The 17,868-nt window shown below is 42.5% G+C and overlaps 1 protein-coding gene across 1 annotated transcript in view; it reads right to left on the reverse strand.

Moving 5' to 3' along the window:
* The window catches only part of QRFPR (pyroglutamylated RFamide peptide receptor), a 92,286-nt gene extending 90,977 nt beyond the window's left edge, over window positions 1-1,309 (reverse strand). The window contains exon 1 of the mRNA XM_073572001.1: window positions 638-1,309. Within this exon, the coding sequence (XP_073428102.1) occupies window positions 638-977 (340 nt within the window). The 5' untranslated portion in view covers window positions 978-1,309. The remainder of the gene's footprint in view (window positions 1-637) is intronic.
* Window positions 1,310-17,868: the final 16,559 nt, after the last annotated feature.

A 17,868-nucleotide genomic window follows, 5' to 3' on the forward strand; every position in this document is an offset into this window, starting at 1 on the left:
TTGCCAAATTTCCATTTTTTTCCACAAATAAACGCAAGTTATTTGAATGAAATTTTACCACTAACATGAAGTACAATATGTCACGAGAAAACATTGTCAGAATCACTGGGATCCATGGAAGCGTTTCAGAGTTATTACCTCATAAAGAGACAGTGGTCAGAATTGTAAAAAAATGGCCCGGTCATGAACGTGCAAACCACCCTTGGGGCTTAAGGGCTTAAAGAAACCCAATAGCAAAAATGATTTTTAGCCCCAAATACATGCCTTCAGGTAAAGAAAATTAATTGTTAAAAAGGCGACAACCTTTTCATTGCAGAATGTCGGAGAACAGGAAACGTTAAGCCAGCAAGTATACGCTTTGCTTTTACCGTCACGATTTTTTTTTTTATCTAATAATTCTGAATTGATTTAACTAGAACACAAACCTCTAGCAATAATTTCCAGATTGGATGGCTGAGCTTGTGCAATGACTCAACCTTTTGTGCCTGATGGCAGCAGCACTAATATTAGGACAGGTCTCTGCACACTTAGCACACTTAGATTGCAGTGGATTTTCTCTGCCAAGCTACTTTCTATCTAGGGCAGCTTAGTAACATCATGTAGTCTTGGTAGATGTGTCTAAATGCCAGGTACCCACCTCCCAGCCAGTTGGATGAGATGTTCTGCAGCATGGTAAACGGGATGCAGAAAAATGCAATCAGCAAGTCGCTCACAGCCAAGGAGCAGATGAAAATGTTGGTGACTGTCCTCATGGCTTTGCTTCTGGTCACCACATAGAGAACCAAAGAGTTTCCGAACAGTGCCAGCACAAATATGAGCACACACATGCTGACAAACGCTGCCTTGGTGCGCACTGGGAGCTCCGGGATGTAGACCAGTGGCTGCAGCTGGTAAAGTTCGATGAACTGCTCCCGGGTGACGTTATTCTCCTGCAGCAGCCTGGCAATCAGCTCAGGGGTGATATTGAGGGGCTGCATCCAGGCAGGTCAGGAGAAGCAGCTTCTCTCCACCTTCAGTAGATCACACTCTAATAGAGAATATCCATCTTCTCAGATCCATTTTCCATTCTGAAGAGTCCAGAGCTTGTAGTCCACCAGCCATAAAGCAGCCTTTATCAGGTCCAGGTCCAAAAAGATCAGGTGAAAAGTCATAGAGCAAGAACTGTAGATGTTATATAGGACTGAGACTACAGAGGCAGCATCTCCATAGAACTTTTACATCTGCTGGAACCACTAGACAGACCCCAGGAACATATTCTGTCCCCCTCCTATGTGCAGAGCTGCTGCTCTTCAGCGCTGAGCCCAGCACTGTCCGTGGTGCTGAAGGACAGCTCCTCTTCATGTACCTGCAGGCGTCCAATGGCAGCTGAGCAGTAGGCTGCCATTCATTCAGGAGCCCAGGTGAAGTTGAGGTAATTCATCACACCCCCTTGGCTATGCTGAGACACGTCCATTATGTGTACTGTCTGTATTGCTATCACACAGTGTCTGATTCTGAGGAAATCCTGTGTACAGCTAGCCAACTACATCTCTAGCTAAAGAGAGACTACACACTGGGTAACTTGTTACTTAGGTGGCCATGAAGTGCTGCGAAATGGAAGCGAGATCTGTGCCAGGGTAGTAAGAATAAAAAATAAGAAGCTGCACCCTGCAGACATTATCATATATATACTACTTCAGCTTGTACTTGACATGTAGCAGAGCTGAATGTGTTATGCATGTCAATGGAGATGCATTGTTACTGTAGTCTGAAAATGTACTGAGTTAATCGGGTTGTCCTGTACCTGGGACAGTCTCTTTTTAATTGAAGCAGCACCCTTTTAAAATAAACATAACATATACTCACTTCCCACACTGTTCTAATATTATATTGGTAATCACATGTCATTGTTGCACTGAGGGATGTGTGTATATGTTATTTTTATTTTACAATGGAGACTTCTTCATTTAACGAGAATTTGTCAGCAGATTTTTGCTACGTAATCTGAAAACAGCAGGAGATAGAGGCTCAAACACAGAATTCAGGGATGTGTCACTTGTCACAGTGTGTGCTGGTGTTTACTAACTGTGAAGCATTTATCACTAAGAGATTAACATTTCTGTACTATTCCAGCAACTAAGCACCTCACTGTCTATAGACATTGTATATGGAGCCTGGTGTGGGTGGGGTTAGCTTTCTCAGCTCTGCTTCATTTTAAATCTAAAAGCTCTGATGGCGTCATTGTGAGCAGGTTGCAAGATGCAGTAATGGGTCGGAGGCAGAGCAAGGGTTAATGACATGCCCCAGGGGCCATGGGATACTCGGTACCTGGCCAGTCATCTTAAAGGATGTGTCACAGTGGCAGTGACCCAGTCCGTGGCCCCAGGTGGTCATGTAAAAGGGGAGTATTGAATAGGGATAACGTTTATGTAGTGATTCGTGATGCCAGTTGGGAGTGTTCGACTGTAGTATAGCCGGCACTGCAGATGATCCCTGGGGGAGTAGATGTGATGGCAGTGCAGATGTTTAACCCTCTCCAACCAGGGCTCACCCCCAGAGATTGTGATGGAAGTAGAAGGCATGGAGTAATCAGGCAGGAGATAAGGAAAGTCACTTTATCATAAGCTAAAACATAAATGCAATCCTGATGCTTCACAAGTGAGAGGTATTGACCGTATAAATATGGGAATACGTGGGGGTGATAAGATTCGTGCCCTGAACCAAAGGGAATGCCGATGGATCGTTACACTAGGGACCATGTCCCCCACGGGCCTTAATGAGCACCTTAGTTTTTCCTCATACCTATAGGCCAGTGAAATCCCTTGTCCCTGATGGTCACTTTTTTAATTGGATGTGTTTTTAATTTTGTGTTTTTCTGTTTTTTATATTTTGTTTAGTTTTTGACATAATATGCACACCTTTCCTTATATGTGCTTGGGTGTACCTTTGAGGAGCAGTCTTACCGTCCTGGATAACCATCAAGTGCTGATGAACGATGATGAAACCTCGGTCTATGATGGGGAATGAAATCACTCATCTATGTTCTCTTGGAGCCCTATACGTTTTATATGACCTATATTATTATATGTGATAAAGTATTTATTGATGTACTGTATTTTGCGTGCCTCTTATGTATTTGCAGCCCTTTATTCGGACTGCTAGAAGTGGGGATTTGGGTTGACACTTGGTATTTGTGTATTGTGTTATTCCCCCTTTTGGCACTTCTTTATGGATTTGAATGGGGGGATTTGTATAAACTCTGTTTCCCCCCATGGTTACATTATGGGGGATACCATTAGTGCATTAGAGATGAGTACCGTGTAATCTGATCAGAGATTTTGACCCCGTGTATGGGAGAGACTGGAGGGAGCCTCATTTTGAGGAGACTGGCAGTGAACGCCTGATCCAAAATGGCGCGGTCTGCCCCAGGACACTAGTGCGCATGTCTGCGGTTTGTTCGCGCTGCCTGCACCACTGCCGGCGTCGTGGGATGTGACGTAAGTCTTGCGTCTCGCAGGACTTGAGCCGCCATCTTTACGCCGGGGCGGCTGTGTGGCACTGCCTTCATGCGCCGTTGACACGTGCCGAGGACGGTGTACTGAAGCGGTATATAAGGAGGTCTGGAGGGACAATGTACACACAGGGACCCCCCTGAGGAAGCTGTTTGCGAAACGCGGGTAGGAGTGCGCGTCTACCAATGGACACCAGTACGGGTAATGGCTAAAGATACCCCCTCCCCTCTTTCCATACCCATTTACTTGTGTCACTGATCTCTTTTCTTGGCTGTAGCTTTACAGTATATTTTTGATGACTGTCTGGATCAGTACATTTGGGGACTATGTTTTGGAGATGGGGATTTTTGGCCCCTATGGATAGCTCACAATTCCACCAAGATTATTATATAATGGGGTTACCTTTAATGATGTATGGAGTCACATATGGGGCCTTTGTGGAGGACTTTTGCCTAATTCCTGTGCTGAACATCTGTGTTTGACAGCGCACTTTTTCCAATTGGGTGCATTCTGATCTATGTCTTACATTTCTGTCTGAGTTTGTAATATACTGTTATAATGTCTTTTTAACATATATCCTTTTGTACTAATAAAAGTAAAATTAAGAGCATATGTTGTTTCTCTGTATGAATTTTTTGCTCCAATCTTTCTAAGTTATTTCAGTTATTCGGGAGCTCTATTGAGAACTATTCCCTTCCTGGAATTATACCAGGGGTTGTGCCACAAAAATATGTATTCTGAACTTGGGATCAAGTTATTTATTGCTTTCTGTGTCTTCACAGCTTCTATCTCAAGCCAGATGAATTTCTGTGAGCGAGAAAAAGCCTGGAAAACCAAGCTTGACAGACTGTTTGATGGGGGTTCAGAACCTCGAGTGACCTGAGGTCAAGGGATGACACTGTGCTTATCAGACAGTATAAGGATTTACTAAACAGACGTGCCTGCATTTGGTGGAACAAAGCATTCCTTGAGAGATATATTGCAGATGGACTCCCTCCGCGTGGGTTGAGGATCCTGGTCTTCCCCTCGTTCCCCATTGAAAACGATGATTTTATTAAAGCATGGGAGGGAGCAGCTTCATCATGCTCTAAGACATTTCTAGAGCTACTAGTGAGATCTAATGAGGTGTCACTTCTTGTCATCGATAAGGAATTGAAGAGTGTCGAGGATGATATTAATAAATCCTTCTCACCTGATAAGGTGGAGAAATTGAAGAAGAAGATAGATGGAACCCAACTTAATTGGGAAAAAGAGATTGTGGAAATAAAATCACGGAAATACCAATGTGATCAGACTGATTTTCAGACGCAGCAGGTGTATAAGTGGAAAAGCAAAAAATGGGGTCATAAAAGTAAACCTAGATCCCGCTCCACATCGGTGTCATCTATATCGTCAGTAGAGGATAAAAATTCAAGTACAGCTAGTTATAATACATTGTGGGAGAGAAGAGATCATCATAGAATGAATAAACCTAGATGGAACAGCAAGAACAAATACACTGGAGGTGATTAATTTGTCCTCGTATACCCTATCTGATATTCAAAAGGAAGTATTAACATTAGGTCTCAGTTTCTCCCCTACTAATAATTTTGATTTCTTTCTAGCAATGAAAGATTTGCACCTGTCTTCCCAGAAACTGATCCTGCGGAAGTTACATTCTAAATCAAGCCCTATAAATGATGCAGAGATTGACCTTGAAACAGAGGTAATCAGGGCACTAGAAGAACTGGAGCAGGAATCACATCCGGGATCGAGAGGTAACAGCTTGCCACCCATTCATTCGAGGTCAACCACTTTTCCCCCCTTGTCTATTTGCCCACAGGTGGAGATTTTCACGAAGTTAGTGACAGAGGATTTTAAAAAAAATCAGAAACCGCAGCGCTAATGATAACTTGCCCAGTGCACAACGTAAAGCACTGGATGATCTTAAAAAAATGGGCGACATAGTTATCAAACCAGCTGACAAGGGGGGGAACGTGGTGATCTGGCCGGTGGCTGATTATGAAAGGGCGTTTAGACAACTGCGGGATATGGAGACGTATACGCAGTTGGATACTAATCCATTACAGAGATTTAGTGATGAGCTCCTTTCCATTCTGGGGATTGCTTTTGAAAGAGTGATTATTACGAAAAAGGTCCTGGATGGACTGGTTGTCAGTGCTCCTATTGTCCCGATGTTTTATCTCCTACCTAAGGTCCATAAGGATTCCATCACAGCTCCGGGGCGTCCCATTGTCTCTGGCATTGGAGGACTATGTGACCCTATTTGTAAATTTATTGAATATTATTTGCAACCACAGGTGGAGACGCTGCCCTCCTATGTCAGAGACACTACGGACGTCTTGAGATGTATTGATGGCCTGTCCCTTGACCCTGATACGTATTTAGTAGTAGCAGATGTGGAAGCGTTATATACTAGTACTAGCTGAAGAGCCCGGCGCTGCCCGGGCATAGTAACTAACTGTGGTTAGTTATAGCAAATTATAATTATCCTCCATCCCATAGTCCCGTGCCCATATACCCATCATACATATCCACGATCCCATAGGCCCATGCCCATATACCCATCATAAATATCCTCCATCCCATAGTCGAGTGCCCATATACCCATCATACATCCTTCATCTCATAGTCCCATGCCCATATACCCATCATACATATTCTCCATCCCATAGTCCCGTGCCCATATACCCATCATACATATCCTCCATCCCATAGTCCAGTGCCAATATACCCATCACACATCCTCCATCCCATAGTCCCGTGCCCATATACCCATCATACATATCCTCCATCCAATAGTCCAGTGCCCATATACCCATCACACATCCTCCATCCCATAGTCAACCATTGTGACATCATAATGAGCGGCTGCAGGGCTTGCAACCTATGATGACATCAGCATCACCATGGCAACCATTTTGTCATCATAATGTGGGGCGGGGCTTGTTATGCACAAACTGTTTCCCCAGTATGCAAATAGGGGCATTATGACATCATAATGAGGGGCGGGACTTGATGCGCACACAATTTTTCCCCAGTATGTATATAGGGGGAAAATTGTTTGGTGAATTGGAACGCGCGGGGTTAAAATTTCGCCTCACAACATACATACACACATACATACATACACACTTTGAGCTTTATATATTAGATATTTTGGAATAACCACAGGAAATAAAACTAAATATAAAATTCATGACAGAAGGACTAGATGTTGTATCATCTCATAACGCCTTCACCTTTGACAATAATTGGTCAATAATTGCAAGCAGCAGGTACAGTAATCGGTACGCCCGTAGAGTGCACTTTTGCAAATTTGTTTTTGGCTAGTTTTGAAAATGATTATATCTACAGTGTTGGCAACCTTTACATTAAATACGTATATGCAGCGTATCATAGATACTTAGATGATATATTTGTTGTATGGGCAGGAACAGAAACAGAGTTTAATGACTTTGTTAATTAAATAATTACAACAAAATGAACATGAAATGTATAGCAAAATTTGTGTCTAATAATCTAGAGTTTTTAGATGTGCAAATAAGTATAATAAATGATAATATTATTACTAAAGTTTTAAAATAATCAACAGCTTCTAACAAGCTCCTACATTATAATATACTTTTTCAATATGTGCTTTGGTGGATTTATCCTTTTCCTCCCTCCCTTGCTGCCACCGGGCTGCTGCAGTTGCTGGGTAACGGCCTTTTTCCTTCGCCGTCCCGCCTGCTGCATGGCTTCCTGTAGGGCGGCTGGGGCGGTGGGGATAAATGCATATTCTTTGATTTGCAGACGTCATTAGCCTCCTTGTGATTGGACATACCAGGCGCATGAGATTGTGAGGCGCTTGTGGGCAGAGTTTTCTATTCCTGTCCTGCTGCTCCTTCTGGCGTGCGCCATCGCTGGGTAACGGCTAGGCGCCAGCCGTCCCTCCATTGACGTCACTTCCGGTTGGGGCAGTGAAGGCACAAGTCCTTACTCCTCTTCAGAGCCAGGTGCCAATGTCTGCCTCCATGATTGGTTATTTGGCTCCTTGTGACTGATCCCTTTGAGTATATAATTGGGCACTTGTCATTACTTAAGTCACACCCCCGAGGAAGCGGTTATACCGCGAAACGTGCGTCGGGGCTCTCCTGGACAGTGGCGGGTTGGAAACTGCAATGATGGGTATGTTTTACATAGTGTGAATATCTTGGGCCTAGTGCTTAAACCAATGGATCTTGTCCCCTTCACTCCACTTTACTACTTATGTTGATTGTATCTACATGGAATGTCACATTATGAATATGGATTGTGGAGGGTTTTTATTTTTCCTTTGTGTCTTTTTGCCTGCTCGTTATGTGCCAATTTCTACACATACCCTCGTTCAGCATAACACCCACCTCTGTACAGGGTGCTTTTTGTATCCGGTGATGATGACTATGTTATCTCATTCCTACTTATTTTAGGCCTCTTTTGTTTTGTCTCCATGTTGCTTTTTCAATAAATTATATTACTATATTGTAGATTTGGACTCTGTTTCTCTCTTTTTCATGGTCTTTTTTAGTCGTTCCTACGTATCCATCTACATTTGGGGCTTTTTTGTGCACTTGCACAGCATGCATTTAAAATGTACTTTGAGGGTTTTTTCTTTTTGTTCGTCTTAATTATTTCTGTGTTTTTCACAGCTACCCGATCAAAGCCCCATATGGACTATAAAGCACGGGAGCAAGCATGGCTGTCTCATATTGATGAAGTGTTTAATGATACCTCCGGAACAAATGTGGCTAGTGGTGGTCGAGAGGTCAAGGAGGCTGCCAGAAAGCTCAAGTTTCTATTGAATAGACGCACTAGGGTCTGGTGGAGTTGCGCCTTCCTCAATAAATATATTGAGAGAGGTTTGATCCCGCGTGGCCTTAGGGTGCAGGTGTTTCCTTCCTTTTTGGTTGAGGATGCAGATATACGGCAGAAATGGGAAAATTTGGCTAGCGGCTGCTCCAGAGGTTTTATGGAGTTGCTTATCCAGTTGAATAGGAGTACTATTGCTGTTTTGGACGTTGAAATTGAGGAATTGCAAAACATACTAAAGAAGGATATGTCGGGGGAAGAATTGACAGCCCTCAATCGTGAATTGGATGCCGAATTCTTGAAATGGGAAAAGGATATCTGTGAAGTGAAAACTAAAAAATTCCAGAGAGATATAGGGGACCATCAAACTAACTCTGTATATCGGTGGAACCGTAGATCTAAAAGATCCCGGAATCCCTCCCGTACAAGGTCTATGTCGGGTACTTCTCTTGCCTCTAGTGAGGGATCTATTCGATCCAATTCCAAATTTGTTGGGTCACGTTCTGGTGCCACTCGTGACTTCCACAATGATAAAGCCAAAGGGATTGTCTCTAAAAAGGCAGATAAAGCTAAAAATCAGATTCCACAGGTGATTAACCTTTCTACCCACAATTTAACTCCTATTCAGATTGATGTGCTGTCAAAAGGGTTAACTTTTTCCCCCACTAACCATTTTGATCCTTTTGTAGCAATAAAGGATCTATATTTGTTCTCCCGCAAACTGGTGTGCAAGAAGTTATATGGGGGTGGAAAATTGGATGTCCCTACTGAAAGTCAAATTGAAGATGAGGCACTGTCAGCATTGGAGGAATTACTGAGGGAGCAAGATGTTGGCCGTGCAGGTATGTTTCCCTCGTCTATATTACCTCGGTCAACCAAATTCCCCCCCTTATCTTTATGTCCTGCTGTGGAAATATTCACCAGTTTGGTGGTGGATGACTTTCGGAAAATTACCACAAAGCAGAGGTCAGATAACCTGACTGCTAAGCAACGTTTTGCTTTAAATGAGTTACGTTCATATTCTGATATAGTGATCAAACCAGCGGATAAGGGGGGAAATGTGGTAATATGGCCTCAAGATATGTATGAAAAGGAGGCTTTGCGACAATTAAGAGATGAGGGAACATATCTTAGATTGGATCACAACCCTGTGAGGACTTTTTCCAATGATTTGGAGGAAATCCTCGCTACAGCTTTGGATAGGGGGATTATTCCCAAAAAGATCCATGATGGTTTGTTAACCAAGTTCCCCAAGATACCCACTATATATTTTCTGCTAAAAATTCACAAGAACCAATTAGACCCTCCGGGGCGTCCAATTGTGTCGGGCATTGGAGGCTTGTGTGAACCAGTATGTAAATTTATTGATCACTATCTCCAACCGTTGGTTGAGGCACTGCCTTCCTTTGCACGTGACACGTTGGACGTCCTGGGGAGGATCGATGGAGTTTCCCTTGAACCTGACATGATATTAGTCACAGCCGACATTGAATCTTTATATACCTGCATTCGCCATGAGGATGGCATTGAAGCCTGCAGGTATTTTCTGAGGGGCAGCAACTGGGATGGCCCTATCTGTGAATTGGTTTTGAAATTGTTGGATTATATTTTAACCCACAATTTTTTCATTTTCAAAAACTTTTTTTATTTACAGCAATGCGGCTCTTCCATGGGCGCGGCCTGTGCGCCCTCTTTCGCTGGCCTCTTCTTGGGGTTTTGGGAAAGGGAGGTTTTTGGGGGGGAGGGTGTGCCAGCCGTGGACCATGTGCAGTGCTGGTTACGCTATACAGATGATGTTTTCATCATTTGGCAGGGGTCGCAGCATCAACTTCAAACTTTCATGGAGGAGTTGAATTTTAATAGATTTAACATCAAGTTGACATATAATTATAGTCAGACGGAGGTGGATTTTTTGGACATTAAAATCCTTGTGGATCAACAGCTATGTCTGCAGACAGATATATACAGGAAACCCACCTCCGTTAATTCCCTCCTCCATGCCGACTCTTGCCATCCATATGCAACGATACGGGCCATCCCAGTTGGTCAATTTTTGCGGATGCGTCGCATATGCTCCACGGATCAGAGATTTAAATTACAGGCTGAAGATTTAAGGGAACGTTTTCTTGTGAGGGGCTACAGCCACCGTAGCATCAAGAGGGGCTTTAATCGTGCTAGGAAGTCTAAACGTTCGGCTCTGCTGCATCCTCGGCCTTGGAGGAAGGATTCACAGGATACGGTGAGATTCATTTCCACCTTCAATGGGGAGTGGGATACCATGAGGGAATGTCTCGATAGACATTGGGGTATCTTGCGGACAGAACCAAGTCTGAACCGTTTTTTGTCGGGACGTCCCCTCATGACATACCGCAGGAGTCCCAATTTGGGAGACCTCTTGGTGCATTCCCACTATATTCCCCATCAGAAAAATGCTTTTGATTCCCGCGGCCCTCCACAGGGGTGTTTTCCTTGCGGCCATTGTGTCGCTTGTAAAAATATATTACGGACGTCCACCTTTCAGTCAGCTGATGGAGTACGGACTTTTTCTATCCGCCAACACATCACTTGTAGTACAACCCAAGTGGTTTACTATGCCACTTGTGGATGCTCGAAAATATATATTGGTCTAACGTCCCGTCAGCTGAAGGTGCGTACTAGAGAGCACGTCAGGGACATCATGGCGGCGGCAGATGTCTCTGACGTTTCTCAATTGAAAACTATACCCAGACATTATAAAGTCCATCATGGTTGTGACCCCAAATCATTCTTGGTGAGGGGTATACAACATTTAAGGAGTGGCATCAGGGGTGGTGATATTAAACGCCTGCTAGCACAAGCTGAGTGCAGGTGGATCACCATCCTTGGCACCATGACCCCCCATGGACTCAATGAGTCCCTGGGCTTTGCGTCATTCCTATGATGCTGATGTTAGTATTACTTCTATGATTTGACCTCCTGTGCCTTCTGACCCCATTGTGTGTGTACATATTTTGTGTATATTGTTTTATACTTTTTGTTTTTATATGTTTTTAATTATTTTTTCTTGTGCCCTTAGCTACTCATTTGGTCGTCCTATACCATACACATTGTGATTGGAGATCAGCCATCCTATTCAATGACTTTGGACTTTAAAAAGATTGCCAGGTTTCTGGTGTCTCTTCAACTCTTCATCTTCTTACCAAGAAAATATCAAGAGACAGTATATTGGAGAGAAGGAGAGAGAAGAATTCTTTTGACTGCTCACTAATTTAAATAACTTATGCCTTTGGTATTTATTTGTAATTGGACATATTGGTATCTAGGTGCCGTTATAGATATAAATATTTATTGTTTGTAGTGTCCCCCTTTTATATATGAGCAGCCATGTGAATAGGACACTTTTCTTCTCCCCCCTTTTTGTCCTGCTTATGAGGAGGATTAATGCATATAACTCGATAAAAAACTGTCCTTTTTGTACTATAGGTGCCTCTTTTCTATGTATGGTATTTTTCTGCTCTCATAACCAATACATGGTTATATATATACTTTTTCAATATGTGCTTTGGTAGATTTATCCTTTTCCTCCCTCCCTTGCTGCCACCGGGCGGCTGCAGTTGCTGGGTAACGGCCTTTTTCCTTCGCCGTCCTGCCTGCTGCATGGCTTCCTGTAGGGCGGCTGGGGCGGTGGGGTTAAATGCATATTCTTTGATTTGCAGACGTCATTAGCCTCCTTGTGATTGGACATACCAGGCGCATGTGATTGTGAGGCGCTTGTGGGCGGAGTTTTCTCTTCCTGTCCTGCTGCTCCTTCTGGCGTGCGCCATCGTTGGGTAACGGCTAGGCGCCAGCCGTCCCTCCGTTGACGTCACTTCCGGTTGGGGCAGTGAAGGCACAAGTCCTTACTCCTCTTCAGAGCCAGGCGCCAATGTCTGCCTCCATGATTGGTTATTTGGCTCCTTGTGACTGATCCCTTTGAGTATATAATTGGGCACTTGTCATTACTTAAGCCACACCCCCGAGGAAGCGGTTATACCGCGAAACGTGCGTCAGGGCTCTCCTGGACAGTGGCGGGTTGGAAACTGCAATGATGGGTATGTTTTACATAGTGTGAATATCTTGGGCCTAGTGCTTAAACCAATGGATCTTGTCCCCTTCACTCCACTTTACTACTTAAGTTGATTGTATCTACATGGAATGTCACATTATGAATATGGATTGTGGAGGGTTTTCATTTTTCCTTTGTGTCTTTTTGCCTGCTCGTTATGTGCCAATTTCTACACATACCCTTGTTCAGCATAACACCCACCTCTGTACAGGGTGCTTTTTGTATCCGGTGATGATGACTATGTTATCTCATTCCTACTTATTTTAGGCCTCTTTTGTTTTGTCTCCATGTTGCTTTTTCAATAAATTATAATACTATATTGTAGCTTTGGACTCTGTTTCTCTCTTTTTCACATACATTATAATGTTGCACACCCAGTCATACTAAAAAAGGAGGACATTTTAGTCAGTATCTTAGACTAAGGCCGGGGTCAGACTTGCGAGTGTGATGCGAGAAACTCACGCATCAATACCTGGCACTGCCGCCGGTACTCGGACCTGAGCGTGCAGCTGCATGTAATTCTATGCAGCCGCACACTGAGTGATGGCGGCAGTGCCGTGTACTGATGCGAGAGAATCGCACAAGTTTATTGCATCACACTCAAAGGTTTTGAAACTCAAGCAATAAAACTCACAAAAACCTTTAGAGCTAGGGGTTACCCTTCAACATTACTAAAAGAGGCACAAAATAGAGCTAAAGAAAAAACGCACGCAGAAATAATAAAAAAGCCAAGAAGAACTGATATGATTAAAAGAAAAATATTTTTTATTTTTTGAATTAACCCAAATATGAGTTTGATAAAGAATGCGATCAGAAAAAACTGGCATTTATTAGAAAGTGAGAGAGACATTTGTACTGTAGCTCAGAATAAACCGTTAGTTACTTAAAGAAGAAACAAATTTATTGGCGACCTACTAGTGAGAAAAAGAGTAACAGGTGATTTAAAAAATCTACATGGTTAACAGATAGTAAACCATTAGGTAATTTTCATTGTGTACATTGATCATTCTGTCGCCTGCGGATTACAGGGAAGGTTTTAAAATTAGGTAAAATGATGCATATAATAAAAGATTTCATCACGTGTCATACGAATTACGTGGTGTATGCAATTTTATACCCTTCTCAGTTCTACTATATAGGGAAAACAATTAGGCCACTCTATACACGCTTCAGGGAACATTTCCATTCTATCACTCTAATGAAAGGGTCAGTGAGATTCATCAAACACATACATGATTGCCACAAAGCTAACACTTTAACACATAAAGCCCCTCCCCTCTGTACCAGTCTGTCATTGTAATTTTGTTTACGGTTAACGATATCTATAACTTTGTATGTATCCCCTTCTCATCATAGAATCTTAGAATCGTAGAGTTGGAAGGGACCTCCTGGGCCATCTGGTCCAACCCCCTGCTCAAAGCAGGATTCGCTAAATCATCCCAGTCAGATGTCTGTCCAGCCTCTGTTTGAAGACTTCCATTGAAGGAGAACTCACCACTTCTCGTGGCAGCCTGTTCCACTCATTGATCACTCTAACTGTCAAAAAGTTTTTTCTAATATCTAATCTAATCTGTGTCTCCTCCCATTCAGTTTCATCCCATTGCTCCTAGTCTTTCCTTGTGCAAATGAGAATAAAGATGATCCTTCTACAATGTGACAGCCCTTTAGATATTTGTAGACAGCTATTAAGTCTCCTCTCAGTCTTCTCTTTTGCAAACTAAACATTCCCAAATCCTGCAACCTTTCCTCATAAGACAGGGTTTGCAGACCAGTCACCATTCTGGTTGCTTTTTTCTGAACTTGCTCCAGTTTGTTGATGTCTTTTTTAAAATGTGGTGCCCAAAACTGGACACAATATTCCAGATGAGGTCTGACCAAAGAGGAGTAGAGGGAAATAATGACTTCACGTGATCTAGACTGTATGCTTCTGTTAATACATCCTAGAATTGCATTTGCCTTTTTTGCTGCTGCATCACACTTTTGACTCATATTCAGTCTGTGATCTATTAGTATACCAAAGTCTTTTTCACATGTGCTGTTGCTTAGCCCTATTCCTCCCATTCTGTATATGCTTTTTTCATTTTTATTGCCCAGATGTAGTACTTTGCATTTTTCCCTGTTAAAAACCATTCTGTTAGTTGCTGCCCACTGCTCCAGTTTATTTATATCTTTTTGAATCCTCTCTCTCTCTTCTCTAGTATTAGCTATCCCTCCTAGCTTTGTGTCATCAGCAAATTTAATCAGTTTACCCTCAATTCCTTCATCTAAATCGTTGATAAAGATGTTGAACAATACAGGGCCCAGGACAGAGCCCTGTGGTACCCCACTTGAGACATTCTTCCAACTGGATGTGCAGCCATTTACGACCACTCTTTGCGTCCGATCACTGAGCCAGTTATGAATCCACCTTACATTTGCCTTGTCCATTCCATACTTAGTCATTTTCAATAAGGATTGCATGAGATACTTTGTCAAATGTTTTGCTGAAGTCAAGATATACTATATCTACAGCATTTCCTTGATCCACCCAATCAGTGATTCCATCATAGAAGGAAATTAAGTTAGTCTGACATGACTTATTAGTTACAAAACCATGCTGACTCTGTTTAATCACTTCATTCTTATCAAGGTATTGACATACATGTTGTTTAATAATTTGTTCAAAGATCTTTCCTGGTATAGAAGTCAGACTCACCAGCCTATAGTTGCCTGGGTCCACCTTCTTCCCCTTTTTGAAGATAGGAACAACATTTGCTCTTCTCCAGTCTTCTGGGACTTCTCCTGTTCTCCAAGAATTTTCAAAGATTATGGAGAGGGGTTCAAAAATTTCTTCTGCTATCTCCTTCAGTACTCTGGGGTGTAATTCATCTAGACCTGGAGATTTGAATTCATTTAGGTTAGCTAAGTGTTTCCTCACTATCTTTCTGCTTATAGATATCCTGGATTCTTCTATTCCCTTAATAGGACAGTGAAGAACAGTTGATGTTACATTTCCTTTCTGAGAGAAAACAGATGCTCCATGGAATTAATGGCGCTATATAAATAAATAATAATAATAATACAATGCAGATCCTAATAGGTTAAAATTTGCATGTAGAAAAGCCACTAAGAGGAAGCAATAGCAATAAATTGCTTCTGCCAAGAGAAGCAAAATGAATTTTAGACCCTGAAGCACAGGGTCCTTTAGGCTTACATGACATGTTAGATCTGTCTGTTTTTTGTGACATGTTTTTCTTTGCGGACACATGTGATGTTTGATCAGTGTTATTGTATTCACCTAGTCTTTCACTTCCCTCACTCTGGTTTAAAGGGAATGAGGTGTTTTCACATAGTAACATGGACCAGTAAAAGCCCAAACTAGCGCAAAACATTTGAATTATACTTAATCGGATAACGTCCCTTCTCGTGGGATCACATTGACAGCGGGTAACCCTTATAAGTAGAATGTGTGGTTGCCCAGTGTTAGCTCCTATATTCCACTGGTGCAATCATGTGGGCGGTTTGTCTAAACAGCGACACTGATAGTTTAAAATGTGCACACAATGAAATGGACATGTGTTGTATGTCAGTGGGCGGGTCCCCGATAGACCACCCCAACCGTCTTCATTGGCTAGAGGTTGCTTTTATAGCAATGATGCTTCCCACTCAGGCATGCCCCAGGAAGAAACACTAGCGAAACCCGCTTCAGGCTAACGGGAGGCAGAGTGCAGCCATTACCCATGTGTTAGCTTTGATCCATGCAGGTAATATGTACATCTCCTAGTTTTGCCAAACAGTCTTTATATATGACCGTGTACTCCCGATTATTTCTACATTGCCTTGCTACACATGTCATTTTGTGATGTCACCTCTATGAGTAGTTATCTTCTGATGGGAACTTTCCTACAGCAGTGTCTCTCTGCATAGGCGGCATAACATATATTTGTTATAGCTTATATCAATCCAGCAAACACTGTGTCTGCAGAGTTTATCATTCCCAAGCCTCAAGGTTTGGAGACACACTGTTGTCCAGGCACTCTGGCCAAATTATTTATTCATGTGAAGGGAACGATTGTTCACCCTCACCTGATTCCATTGGCAACTGGCAATAATTGACTTCCATGCAGACATCAGGATATTATAGTACGGCATGTTTACTCGATTATATATTTAAGATCTATCTTTATGTACGACGGCTGAACATGGGAACAATTAGGATTTATATAGTCATTTGTTTTACAACTACTAGTAATTTACTAAAACTGCCCTCCATGTGTTTGTTGGTTTGAGGCACCTTTTTATGTAATTAATGTTTTCTCTTTTATGTATTGCTTTAAATATTCAAAAATAAAGTGCCACATTTTATTTAGCGTTGAATATAAGTGCTTCTTGATTTGTATGTTGCATACATGTGGCATGATCATTATGGTTTCCTATTGTTCTGGAGCCCATGCCAGCCTTGTGCAGGTTTATAATTTTGCCCCTGGTGTCCTTAGACAGCTCTTTGGTCTTTGCCATGGTGGAGAGGTTGGAATGTGATTGTGTAGACAGGTGTCTTTAATACAGTTAAATTCAAACAGGAGCAATTAATTCAGGTAATGAGTGCAGAGTAGGAGGGCTTCTTAACCCCTTAAAGACCACTGATATGCCTTTTAATGGCGGCAGCTAAGGATATTTAAACCATAGTGCCGTTGCTGAGGAATAAGGGTATAGCGCCCCAAAGTCAGAATTTCTCCATGGTCTTGGCTACCGGGGGAAGCGGAGACCCCAGAAAACATGATTCGGGTCGGTTTTCACCAACCATGGTATTGCGATCGCCGTTGTTAATGGTATAATGGCGACCGCAAAATAAAGTCAGGTTTTCCATTTAATTTCTCTCTCCTCAGATGTCATTGCACATTAGATGAGAGCGAAATAGGGTCCTTGATTCCCCTGGAACCTCACGGTGTCCCTGGACCCTCCTGCATCCCCCCATTTTCCCATTAGGGTTAGAGTTGGGCTAAAGTGAGATGGGATAAAGTGAGTTGGGGTAAATTTAGGGTTAGAGTTGGGGCTAAAGTTAGGGTTAGGGAAGGGGCTAAAGTTAGGTTTGGGGCTAGGGTTAGGGTTGGGGCTAGGGTTGGGGGGATGGTTATGGTTGGGATTAGGATTAGGGTTGTGTTTGATTTTAGGATTAGAGTTAGTATTGGTGGATTTCCACTGTTTAGGTACATCAAGGGGTCCCCAAACTTGACATGGCGCCACCATTGATTAAAGCCAATTTTGCATTCAAAAAGTCAAAAGGTGCTCCCTCCCTTCTGAGCCCTGCCAATCACCCAAACAGTGGCTTTTTCCCCACATATGGGGTATTGGCAAGCTCAGGAGAAATTGCACAGCAAATTTTGTGGTCCATTTTCTTCTGATACCCTTGTGAAAATAAAGAAAATTAGTTCCAAAGTAATTTTTTTGTGATAAAAGTGAAATGTTAATGTTTTCCTTCCACAT

Source organism: Dendrobates tinctorius, unplaced genomic scaffold (assembly GCF_039654945.1).
Source record: "Dendrobates tinctorius isolate UK_male_01 unplaced genomic scaffold, ASM3965494v1 ptg000030l, whole genome shotgun sequence".
Classification (NCBI taxonomy): Eukaryota; Metazoa; Chordata; class Amphibia; order Anura; family Dendrobatidae; genus Dendrobates; species Dendrobates tinctorius.